This window comes from Perca flavescens, chromosome 18 (genome assembly GCF_004354835.1).
Source record: "Perca flavescens isolate YP-PL-M2 chromosome 18, PFLA_1.0, whole genome shotgun sequence".
Lineage (NCBI taxonomy): Eukaryota > Metazoa > Chordata > Actinopteri > Perciformes > Percidae > Perca > Perca flavescens.
Window position 1 is genome coordinate 15,218,732 of NC_041348.1, and position 12,346 is coordinate 15,231,077.

Below are 12,346 nucleotides of genomic sequence, written 5' to 3' on the forward strand. Positions count from 1 at the left end.
AGTAGAGCACACTCTCCCTCTCTCTGTATCCTTCCTCTTGTCTGTATGTCTGTTGCTAAACATTAGAGACAAATGGTCATTCCTCTTGTTGGATGCCCTCCAACACAAACATTTATTCAATCTTTACATTAACTGTTGTTTCCTCTGACTGGATTGTTCCCTTAAAATCTAAGATGCGATAAAAACTTTATTATCAGTAAGAAAGGGTTGTTTTACCACATACACATCCACAACACACACACACACACACACACACACACACACACACACACAATGAAAAATACATGTATGATGGATGAAGTAGAAAAAAATATTTCTGTAGATTATGACCTAAATTCATTAAAAACATATGTGGAAAGTTACAAAGTTGTATTCTAAATGCAAATGAATCAATAATTTCCACATTTTTATTTAACTCTTTGCCTGATTCATTTTACCAAACCTTTATTTTTACAGCTCTGGCTGAGGACCAGTTGTAATCAGCACACAGTTGATTTTAGAGAAGAAAAAAAAATCATCATTATACCACAAATCATGCACAGCTCTCTGTGACAATGAGAGAACCACACCCTCAAACTGTGAATCAGCAGGGAAGATGAGATCTTTTAACTAAAAACACCTTATTTCAGGATGTGGGCTCTGGTGGCTTTTCATCGATCATACTAAATCAAATGATTAGACTTCCTGGAACGGTGAGCTTCTGCATAATAACAACAGTATTAATGTTCTCTTTTCTGGCACACAGTGCACTTGTTTCTAAACGCAAATGCATAAAGGAGTGGATTCAGGCAGCTATTCACAAATACCAGTGCTCCAACAATGTCCGTGCTGTCTGTGTAAAACTTAGACAGGCCTTCGTTTTTGAGAGAAACAGCAGCCACGCCAAGCACATTTGTGATATGATATGGCATCCATAGGACAAAAAAGGACACAATGATACTTGTGATCAGCCAGGTGGTCTGTGCATGGTTGAAGAAAGCTGCCTGGTTCACTTTTCTGTGAAGGCCGATGTATGAAAATGCCACGACAAAACAGCAAAGAAATCCCGTCAGGGTCTCTGTCAGCAGCACGGCCTCCTGCTGGGCCGTGGAAGAGTAGCGAAACTTGCAGTGTATCCAGTTCTGGTCTGGGGTCAACTGCCCAGTCACTAAAGCTGGAATCGACAGGATCATTGCAGCCAGGCAGAGCAGAACCAGCACCCTCTTTAATCCTACGTGATGGAAGTACCTCTGCAGGTACACCACCTTTAGGTAGCGCTGGACACTCAGCGCTGTCACTGTCATTATGCTACCATAAAGGCTGCAGTACATCAAATATGATAGGAACTTACAGGTCACCAGGCCCAGTGTCCAACTGTACAGTAAAGTGTAAATCCACAGGGGCAGGGGGAGCAGGCAGACCAGGTCTGATATGGCCAAATTCAGCATCAAAATCTGGCTCAAACTGGACATGTGCTGCCAGTTTGGTCTGAGGATGATCACAGCGATGTTTCCAGGAACTCCCAGCAGGAAACAGAGGGACAGCACCACTGCAGAGGCCAGACTGCTGGAGTCCCAGGAGGCAGGAGATGGATATCCAGGAGAGGAGGAGATGTTAGAAATGACCATAGTGGAGTTGGTGTGTACCATGCTGCAAACTTGCTGCCAGACAAGCTGAATGTGCACCGAGCGAGTGATGATGGAAAGTGTGTCAGTCAGTCGAGTTAGAGGAACAAGATGTTCCATTTGTATGCATTGCAAGAGGAAATGACAAAGAAACAGTATTATTTACATGCAAATGAAGTCCCATCTTCGTTGCATAGTTTTGCATGGCTTCATTATCTGATGCTTTTTTTCCAAATGATATTTCGGGCACAGGGAACAGCTTTCACTACAACACCTTCACAGAATGGAAACCATTGTATGATAAAAACTAACCTGAGGACTACTTTTCATATATAGATACTGCAACAGTGTCAACTCCACATACTAGAATAGGATAACAGTATTTGTCAAACATGATGTCAAAATCAAAGCATTTTTCCCACCCCAATCATTTTTATGATAAAACAACTAATATGTGCACACATGCTTTTACCCTAAATGTTTATACTACAATATATTATAGGCTATATATTCTAATAAACCTTCCATGTTTAAACAAAATAATCTCACCACAAGGTCCATTTTGTGTGTGTGTGTGTGTGTGTGTGTGTGTGTGTGTGTTGGCGTTTCACCATCTAATCAAGGAGAAAGGAGGAGTTCCTGCTCTGAATGAACTCTTGTTGCATCAAGCAGAGAGACACTTGGCAAAATAGAGGTTAAAATACAGGATCCCCAGGTGTGTGTGTGTGTATATATATATATATACAGAAATGTCACCTGACATAAATCTAAACTTACATTTTTTGACCACAAAAGCACCAGATAAACGCGCTCAAAGGCAACATTTTGTCAGTATATCTCTGTAAATAGCTTACATCTAAATTAATGTCCTACTATTGAAAGCGTCACTGTTCTGCGCGTATTCCCAACGTAATCAAAATATTTGCCGAATCCGAGAAAAAATACCCCAAAGTCTCTCCACATGGCTCCACTTTTGACCTAAAATGTAATGTCATGTATGATAATAACCTTCATTCATGCATGTCCCTTCCTGGCTGACTCCCCCCCCACCCCCACCTTCTGGCTGTTTGCTCTTCGCTTTTTTCTGCATCAGAGTGGGAAGTAGATTTCTTTGAGGACCTTGCACACAGCTTGTCCTCGCGCTCCAGTTTTTTTTTTTTTTTTTTTTTTTTAAGTAAATGATGGAAGCCAGTCTGCTGGAAGCCGTTTGGATGGAGAGGATTTCTTATTAATGAGAAGGACAACATTTACTGGAAGTTTATATTAATGTTTGCAGGTAAGACAACATTTGACATTTCCTATTTCTTTACAATCTTTTCAAAATAAAATCACACAACCATCTTTCCTCTTAATGTTGTTTATAAATGCTATGCTTTCTCTCTATCTTTTTTTTTAATTTTTTTATTGTTTTACCAGTACTGTTTCTTCTTGGGTTTCAGACTAGCTTACTTCTTCTCTAGGATGTGTAACTCTTTGAATATGCTAATAGAATAATATCATACTTCTAGACTTTATTCATATCTGAAAATAGTCAATGTCAGTGTGTCACTAAATAAAAGTTGCATGATAGCATTGCCTGTATTTTGAACTATGTATCATATACATTTAATTGCAGACACCTCGTTTGAAGTAAAGTAACATATAACAGTTACATTTTACTCCTCAGTGGTTTATTGTTTAGAAATTAAGCTTATGCGCCCTCTGCAGGCCACATAGTATATAAAAGCAACATCATATATAGTATGTGCTGTGGGAACAATCACAGGATTTTTTTCTCTTTGCCTGATAAAAACATAAGAGATGTTTGGATCCATGGTATTTCTTTCTTTCACCTTGGTATTTGAAATTGCCATATCTGTGTCTCTTTTTTCAGTGGGATGGGACTCAATCACTTCCTGTGTCTGCTGCTCTGTGCAGCAGCCCTGACAGTTTCTGGAGTTTTTGGTAAAGATGAGAACAGTGAGGCAAACAGGTGGGCCAGGCAGAGCCTCCCGGTGCTGCTGGACACACACACAGTGCCTTTAGACACTCCTTTGTTCAGAGGGCAGCAGGAGGATGAGGAGAGCGGAGGGACAAAGACACTCTGTGGAATAGAGTGTCAAAGCAGCCTACCACCTATGGACCAGACTGAGCAAGAGAGGATTCTGGGATATGAGACAATGTATGAGAATGGCACTCGCACACATACAGATATTAGTTTGCAGGCTTTCAACAAGATGTCTGCAGGAACACCAGCCCACTCACCAGCTCACACCCGCAGGAAACGGCAGGTTTATGGAGCAGATGGAAGATTTGTGATCTCTGACTCGTATTTCATCACCAAATATCCCTTCTCTACCGCTGTTCGTCTCTCCACTGGCTGCTCTGGAGTCCTGATATCCCGGAAACACGTGCTAACAGCGGCACACTGCATCCATGATGGGAGGGACTACCTAGGGAGTGCCAGAAGGCTTAGAGTTGGGGTGTTGCAGCTCAAGACTAAAAGTAGAAGAGGGGGTAGGAGGAGAGGAGGGCGGCGGAGGGCTGGGAGGAAAGAAGACGGTGAGGAGCAGGTAATGGAGGAAGGTGAGGAGCAGAACAGTATAGATGGAGATGTAGTGAGAGGGAGAAAGGGAGGCAGAGGCAGGAGACGCAGGGGAAGAAAAGAGGGTGAGGAAGGTGTAGCTGAGTTAGAGAGAGGAGGGAAACAAAGAAGTCTCAGCCGTATAAAACGTAGTGCTGAACCCAGGAAGCAGCCTGTCTTCCGTTGGACACGAGTCAAACAAACCAGAATCCCTCAAGGATGGATCCAAACCAAGAGCTCCACCAACTCAGTGTCCCCTGACTATGATTACGCTCTCCTGGAGCTGAAACGGCCCCTCAAACAAAAGTACATGGAGCTGGGAGTGGCGCCCTCTGCCACCGCCCTCACACGGATCCACTTCTCAGGCTATGACGCCGACAAAAGCCTGCTGGACGGGCGTGGAAATGAGAAGGTGGTTTACCGGTTTTGCTCGGTGGCAAACAAGTCTGAGGATTTGATGTACCAGCGCTGTGACGCGCAGCCGGGCGCCACAGGAGCAGGTGTTTACGTTCGTCTGAGGCAGGAAGTGGGAGAGGAAGGCAGGAAAGGGAAGTGGCAGCGGAGAGTGATTGGGGTGTTTACAGGCCATCAGTGGGTGGAGGTGGAGGGAGGTGAGCAGAGGGACTTTAATGTTGCAGTGAGGATTACTCCACCCAAATATGCCCAGATCTGTCACTGGATCCATGGAGATCCAAGTCTCTGCAAAGCGGTTTGACCGCAAAGCGATGGATCTAGAATTTGTTGTCAGTTTCAAAGAGATTCAAAGATCTGGGCTGAGTGTACAGTATAAAACGTTTTTTTTTTTTTAAGTCTTAAGAATGGTTCTGAACTCTGACTTATTTTATTAAAAACTAGGACTTAGAAACTTTGTACAAAGAAGCTAACTTTTTAGCAAAGTATGAGTGTGAATCCTGAGTGCAGACTGAAGTGTTGTCAATTAAGGACTTCAATCATGTCTGCCCAAAATGCACTTCCTGAAGCACTTAGCACGCCTCCAAAGGTTATATGTCATGGCTGCATCACAGCTTCATGCTTCATGCACAACTTGTCGTAATTAATTAATAATTATATATACACCAAATATATTGCAGCCTGCAAGAAGAAAGCTTATAGAAGATTTCCCATACAGCATAATGACAATGTTAATAAGTGCTGTTTGGGGGTATTTTAAAAATCCTAAATGAGTTCATGAAGAATATAATAACGATTTTAAGACATACTTATCTGTGGAGGCACCATCAAATGTTTGTATGTGAATTAAGTAAACGTTTAATAGTTTATTTTTCCCCCCAAAACAAACAGCACATCATTACCATCATGTCATTACATATTGTATAAGAATGTGGGTATTAGAACAGATGTATCTTTTATTAATTATCATCCTACATTTCCAAAATATGGAAAGTGTGTAACCACTGCCTCAGCTGGTCATTCCTAACTAATGTAGCAGACCTCTGGAGCTGTTTGATTATTCATACATGGCAGAAGGCATAAGTGTAAGAATAAGAACAAAATTACTGTAATTTTTGACACATTTAAGACCAAAATTTCACTCTGAGCAGCGTCATACATACCAGCCCTGGAATTTTGAGTTTATCAGGCAAATCTAAGTCCAGGAATGCTGCACATGTCCCTGGTTCTGGATCTGTGGCCTGTTCAGCCATTTATCAGTTCATTAAGAGGATATAGGCAATCCTTGTGAATGAGTCACGAAGGGCTAAAAAAAACATGACAAAGTGTTTGAATTTGAGTTTCCTTGTCACCTTTTCTAAAAATCACATTTGTTTGTCTGTCTTTGAAACACCTAACTTACAGTATATAACTCTGAAACTTTAATTATGTAAAAAAAGAGTCCTTTGTTTAAATGTGTATAGAAACATACATAAGTGAAACCTGTTGGTCCTCATTTCACTTCATGTTAAAGGAATACTGAGTCCACACAACATATATATGTATTTTCTGATGTTTATAATATCTTGTAATTTTGTCTTATTTTTTAACTGAAATTGTCATGCCACAAACATATTTTCTTGTCAAAAGAAAGAATTCATGCTGACAACAAATAAAAAAGCAGAACAGTAAGTGATAAGCCGTGAGGGTAGTTTGTATCAGTGTATTTGTCTTTTATTGCATCTCATTTGGACTCACATGCAGGTGGGGGTGAGGAAGAAAGAACGATACCATCCATAATACCCCCCCTCCCTCCAAAAAAAAACAACAACACAGCCTTCATTTGAATACTTAGCAAACATTATTTATCCACATTATTGTTGTTATGTGTCGTCTTTATTTTTCTTTCAACACTTTGTTAATGCCACAATGGATTAAGATACAGTCACTTTTGGAAATAAACAACACACAGAACATCCAGCGTATACTTGAGTGCTTTACAGTGAGAGTCCTCAGGACTTCCAGTGGCAGTACATGAACAAATGTACCGACCGCTGCTGCGTCACTCAAAGAGGACTGAGGCCACATCCCAACCACATACACAAATGCTTCCTTGTCCCTTTGATTTCCACCCTAACATTAAGTCATCTTGTGTGGATACCGAGACAAGGAAAGAAGTATTCCCAGATTGACATGTGTCGCATGCTACGATGCAGTATCACTTCACACCAGCTGAGGGCCCAACAGCAAACACTTGGGGCAAAGTTTCCATTCAATACTGCCTCTGATTTCAGATTGAGGGGTATGTACAAAGAAGGCGGGGAATTTTTTTTGTCTACTTTCCTTATTTTTAACCATACAATTTGACATAACTAAAAATATATGATACATTTTTTTCCTCAAAATAAAGATTAAAGAAAATATGTATAATCCATTATTTAAAATAGTCTAATATGCATATGTCAATTTGAACACAGTTCACAAATTTTAGCATGTTTTATACAATCCCTAAAAAAACAAATTAAACTGAACACAATTTAATGTTTGATGATAAGTCCAGATTTGCAGTGCAAGTTGTTACCAGGTGCATTTGTTCTCCAAAAACTTGAAAGTAGACAGGTGGGAGGATGGATGGCCAAGCAGATATAGGTACAACCAAGTTTTTTTAATGACATAAACATAGCTCAGTATTAGTTTGGACAACAGGGGCAGAGGGGTGGGGGTGGGGGTTGGCCAGTGAAGTTACACACACCGAACACAATCCACATTTAACAACACAGTCCTCGTCTGGGAGATGCGTCAAGAAACCAACGTTTATCCACCATTCCAAGTCAGCTGATACATGGAAATCCAGAATGAATCTGAATACACATTTATTTATTTTTTTTGTTCATTTTCCATAGTATATTAAGTAAAGGATAACACTGAATTACACACACACCCACACACACATAAACTGAGTTTTGTTTTTCTGTATCTAGGGTTCACATTCACAGTTGTGCTACAACATTAGATAAGGAGGACAGGGCTTTTTTTAGGGTTGGCGGCTGGTAGGAGGTCAGAGGGCAAAGATCGTGGATGTAATGGCTGGTTGGCTGAAGGGGCTGGGGCATGACTGAGGGGAAGGCGGTGGGGGAAGTGCAGACATCCACATCCACAGAGCTCCAGACACACTGACAAACCTACAGAGGACAGAGAGAAAATGAAACTTGATTAAAAGAAGTGCTCTCAATAGAAATAGGTCAAGTCTAATTATGTATGCTCTGATAAGACGGACAGAGACTCAGATTCAGAAACGTAGAGACAAAAAAAATATGTTCAGACTGGCAGCCCAAGTCAGATTCTTGACATATGAAGTTTGTAGTTGCACTTCCATTAAGTTGGGGGGACTTGCAAGAGATAGAAGGAAAAACTGAAGCAGATATCCTAACTTTCAGTCAGTAGTGTGGGCCAAGCTGGATTTTATTTTTTTCATTGGAACCTCCCAGCCTGGTAAATTCACATCTTTCCACACCTCCAGTTAGTAGTAGTGCCAACCTACTGTTATAGATTTGTAGTCTCCAAGGCCAAGCCGAGATAATCCTGACGACAGCACTATGATCTCAGGTTATCCTCTCAGACCTGACAAAGCTCCCAGAGCAGCAGAATACATTATACAACTGTGTTCCCCTTTAAAACAAGATGTCTATTTGTCATTCAGATTAGATTATGTCTTTAGTGCAGACATGGGTTGTGAGCAAATCTAAAAAGTAATTTTTCCTTCTGAGATTGTTTCATTTTCTAGTATTTTCAAAGGCCTAAAGAGCTGAAAGTAAACATCACTTCCTTTAATCACCTTGTGACATTTCAGATTTTCACATTCAGGGTGCATTAACCCTGTTATCTTGCCAAGACTGCAGGATTAAACATGTCTCACATGTGGCTAATGTTTGGTACAACAGAGGATTCTGCTCCATAACATTTGCCATGACAAGCAAAAATAATACATATTGATTCTTTAAGTTGCCACTTCTTATATACCTTGGGGGTTTTTACAGGTCAGCCAGTCTACATGAAGTCCTTAATGTTGAGGTCATCCAGAGCGTTCCTCGGTGGTGCAGGCTTTCTGGGGCTCTGGGCCGCTCCGGGAGACATCTGCAGACATATCTTCTTTTAGCATTTAAACTCCTTTTGTCAGAGCAGCTGTAACCTTTATGTATGAAATGAGTGTGTATAATCCATTCAAGAGTGAGTGTGTTACCGGTGTTCCGGGAGTTGCTCCAGTGGCAGGGAAGCCTGGCCTCACCATGGGCATCATGGGAGCTCCTGGTGCCCCAGGCTTACACAGAGACAGACAGAAGGGGAAAAGAGACAGTAAGACACAAGTGTTGGATATCTGATGGGTGTGAGGGCCACCTAATGGGATTATTGTCCATCAATGTCCAGTAATGTCCAGAGTGGTTCAGAGACATTACTAGACCATGGTCTTACCATGCTGAAGGTGGGGTGAGTCCCCATAAAATGAGGAACACCCATGGGTACGGTCTAAAGGTGTGGAGGGGAGGGAGAGGAGGAGTTGGGATGTTACTACACTACATATAAGACAGACACACACACACAATACAACAAACACAAATGTTGAAAATAAATTACACAGAAAGATTTCCAGCAACACACGGAAGTGATAGTGAAGACAAAGGCACGCCAAACTTGGACAAAAAAGCTACAACAACACAACAAGAGCCCTAACTTAACCTAATAGTTAATAATAGTCCTTGATTTACACATGCTCAAAGATTTAGAGAGCAGAGAGGAAGCCTTTCGCAGATAGCCTTAAGATGAGAGAGTAATTTCTGTTGTGAACTGAAATATCCAGAAGAAGCAAATATGTCAATGAACGGGTGAGTTCAGCTATGAGTGGCTTGCCTGGGCTCTAACAGGCTTAACAGAAAATAGAAACTTAAGAGAAGGAGAAGCTGTTTTCATGCAACAGCTTCTTAATTTTGCGCTATAATTTGCCACTTCATCACTCTCCAGTAGATATTCCAGAAATATAAAAAAAAAACATTTTGAGCCAGACTGCATGTTAAAATCTGCTTACATTTTGGCCTTTGGTTTGGATTTTCTAAACATTTACAACCAGTGCGTGTGCTCTATTGGAGGTTCTATGAGATGTGTCATTTAAATGAAATCCACCAGTAACTTATAGTTTGCTATAAGTCTTGTTTCCTTTCCCCACTGCCACACCTCTCAGTTTCCTGGGTCTATGTTTGGACCTGAAACCTGGAGAGCCAGATGAAGGCAATGCTTGTGATGGCTGCTATGCCCTGTCTGTCGCTGCCATGCGGCTCCACTCCATGCTATAAGACACAGACAACATTTACCATGGGAGCACCCCAACAGGGGGGAGCTACCTGAGGTGCCGCTGGGGTTCCCATTGTGAGATCTGAGAGAGAGAGAGAGAGAGGTACTGCAAAATCACTGTTATCATTTACTGACATTATAATGACCTCATGGGATAAGAAGATTGGTACCGTGCCATAAAATAGGGATTGTCATTTTTACACTTTGGTTATTGTACAGATTAAACAAACAAGATGTAATGTATTAATAAATAAGCTTTATAGGAGCTGGTAGACAGATTTTGTTAAGGTTGACTGAACCAGGCTAGCTGTTTGCCCACTGTATCAGTTCAATTCAATTCAGTTTATTTATAGTGTCAGATCATAACAGATGGTATCTCAGGACACTTTTTAGATAGAGTAGGTCTAGACCACACTATAATTTACAGAGACCCAACAATTCCCCCCAAGAGCAAGCATTTTGGTGCAATTCCAGTCTTATTTCCAGTCTTTATTCTGAGATAAGTTTATCAACTTCTGGTGGAAGCTCCATATCTAACGGGCAGACATGAAAGTGGCATCAATCTTCTCATCTAACTCTCACAAAGAAAGCAAATAAGCATATTTCCCCAAGTATTTAAATCACTATCTATGACATCTAATGACTACTTACTACTTGTCATGTTAGCCATGGAGGTGTCAACATCCCCCGCCTGAGGGGTCAAAGTGGGCTTCATTACATCGCCTAGTCCATCAAATACTACAGAAGGGAACAAGGACGGGAGAGGAGGGAGATATTAGCATCCTTCAATGCGAGCAATCCTCACATTAGCAGTCCTCCTTACTACTGGGGATTACCATGACAACCAATAGATATCTCCATGACAACAGTGAGAAGAGAGGGGCATTGAAATGTGAGCTAGAGAGCAGGTTCATATCATAAAATATGAAATTAAATAAGATCTATAGCAAATAGTAAAATAGACAATTTCATAGTGTTAAGATGATGATAAATGGTTTGTTGTTTAGTGCAGTCTGTGTGTAAAATAACGTGTATAATAAATCAAGTCTGATGGGAGACATCTGTCAGGTGATCTACTATGGTAATTTGCAATATGGGCTTAGGAAATAAGAACTTGTATGTGGGATAAATACCAAGCAGAGTTTATGATCATATGTGAAAAATAGAACTGCATCGTACCATCATAACAACATGCACAAGGGATTCAAGAATATATTTTGGTATTGCTTGTTGGTAAATTTGAATTATTTTGAGACTTTTACTGTATGTATGTGATTGCTGCAAAAATTATGATGAGAGCAAAAGCACTGCAGCTACAATGAAGCCGGGTTAATTGCTAAAGAAGCACTACATACAGTAATACTGCTACTTCACACACTCTGTAACCGTCTAGCATCTCGTGGTGACAGGGACAGTGCAGCTGAGCTTGCCTTGCACCACTGCAATGCAGCAGTGCACTGTGGGAAATTAGCGTGTTAAAGAGCAAGGGAACTCACCCAATCAAATGGCAGGAAGCAAGCAATGAGCCAGCCCAAGAGCCAGATGGAGAGGGTGAGTGAGGAAGAGAGAGAGTGAGAGAAAGAGAGAGAGAGAGAGAGAGAGAGAGAGGGAGAGAGAGAGAGGAAAGTAAAAAGCACAGATGCCAGAGAGAAAATGCAGTGAGGTTTAAAGGAGCGGGTGACAATGAAACCATTAGAGTTTATTGCATGAATGATAGAAAGAGAGGGGAAAGAAAGAGTTAAGCCTTAAAGCAGTAGTATTGCAGACCGTCAGTATATATAACATGAAGACCAATGGCACAGGACAGGAGATGACTAGGAACCAGGTGAACGGGGTTCATGTTGCCATGGTAACAGTTACCACAGGGGCCGTGAATGGTGGCAAAGATCAGAGGGAATCCCCAGAGACTAATGACCACAGTAGTACTATGCAAACGAGGTGATGCAATGATGACGTTAATATAGCCATATATGGACTCAACAGGAAATTTGCTTTACTGAACCAATGACAAGATGAGTCAAAACATTACACCCAAGCTTTTATTTGATGGGGATATGGTATTCAGTGTGATAATCAGCAAATTAATAAAACTAAAATGTACCTTAGCTAACAGCAAACCATTTCATTAACCATTACCAGAGATAATAGAAACAGTGACTGACTCCACAAAACAGCTATTTTTTCAGGCAAACACTGTTGTGAACAATTGAATGGAAGATGTCAATAAAGTACATGATATTATAATGACAAAAACAAGGCGTCATGCAATTACTAATGAATGAACAGCTACAGTCATGGATGGATTATAAGAACAAACATGTAAAAGACCCCCCACCCCTTCTACAGATTATAGGAGTAAGACACCCAGACTGAAAGATAACAAGCGTCTCTATTCGTCTCTAGCGTCTCTTGCGTCTCTTGCTGCATCTCTTTTAGTGTAACAACA

At 41.0% G+C, this 12,346-nt stretch overlaps 2 protein-coding genes and 1 long non-coding RNA gene across 3 annotated transcripts; 1 reads left to right on the forward strand and 2 right to left on the reverse strand.

Annotated features, from left to right (window-relative positions):
• Positions 1–336: 336 nt before the first annotated feature.
• On the reverse strand, positions 337–2,635 carry LOC114573665 (leukotriene B4 receptor 1-like). Its single transcript, XM_028605948.1, has 2 exons — positions 2,613–2,635; positions 337–1,652 (listed from the first exon to the last, which is right to left on the reverse strand). Exons 1-2 carry the CDS (start codon positions 2,616–2,618, stop codon positions 720–722), a joined length of 939 nt encoding a protein of 312 aa, XP_028461749.1. The 5' UTR covers positions 2,619–2,635; the 3' UTR covers positions 337–719.
• A 126-nt stretch (positions 2,636–2,761) lies between these two features.
• Positions 2,762–6,261, forward strand: LOC114573307 (serine protease 23-like). The gene is made up of 2 exons (XM_028605427.1): positions 2,762–2,880; positions 3,478–6,261. The coding sequence occupies exon 2, from the start codon at positions 3,482–3,484 to the stop codon at positions 4,880–4,882; it is 1,401 nt and encodes a 466-aa protein (XP_028461228.1). The 5' UTR covers positions 2,762–2,880; positions 3,478–3,481; the 3' UTR covers positions 4,883–6,261.
• A 796-nt stretch (positions 6,262–7,057) lies between these two features.
• Positions 7,058–9,117, reverse strand: LOC114573741 (uncharacterized). Its single transcript, XR_003694935.1, has 4 exons — positions 9,028–9,117; positions 8,798–8,875; positions 8,099–8,691; positions 7,058–7,739 (listed from the first exon to the last, which is right to left on the reverse strand). It is a non-coding gene; the product is annotated as an uncharacterized LOC114573741 (long non-coding RNA).
• Between the last annotated feature and the right edge of the window lie 3,229 nt (positions 9,118–12,346).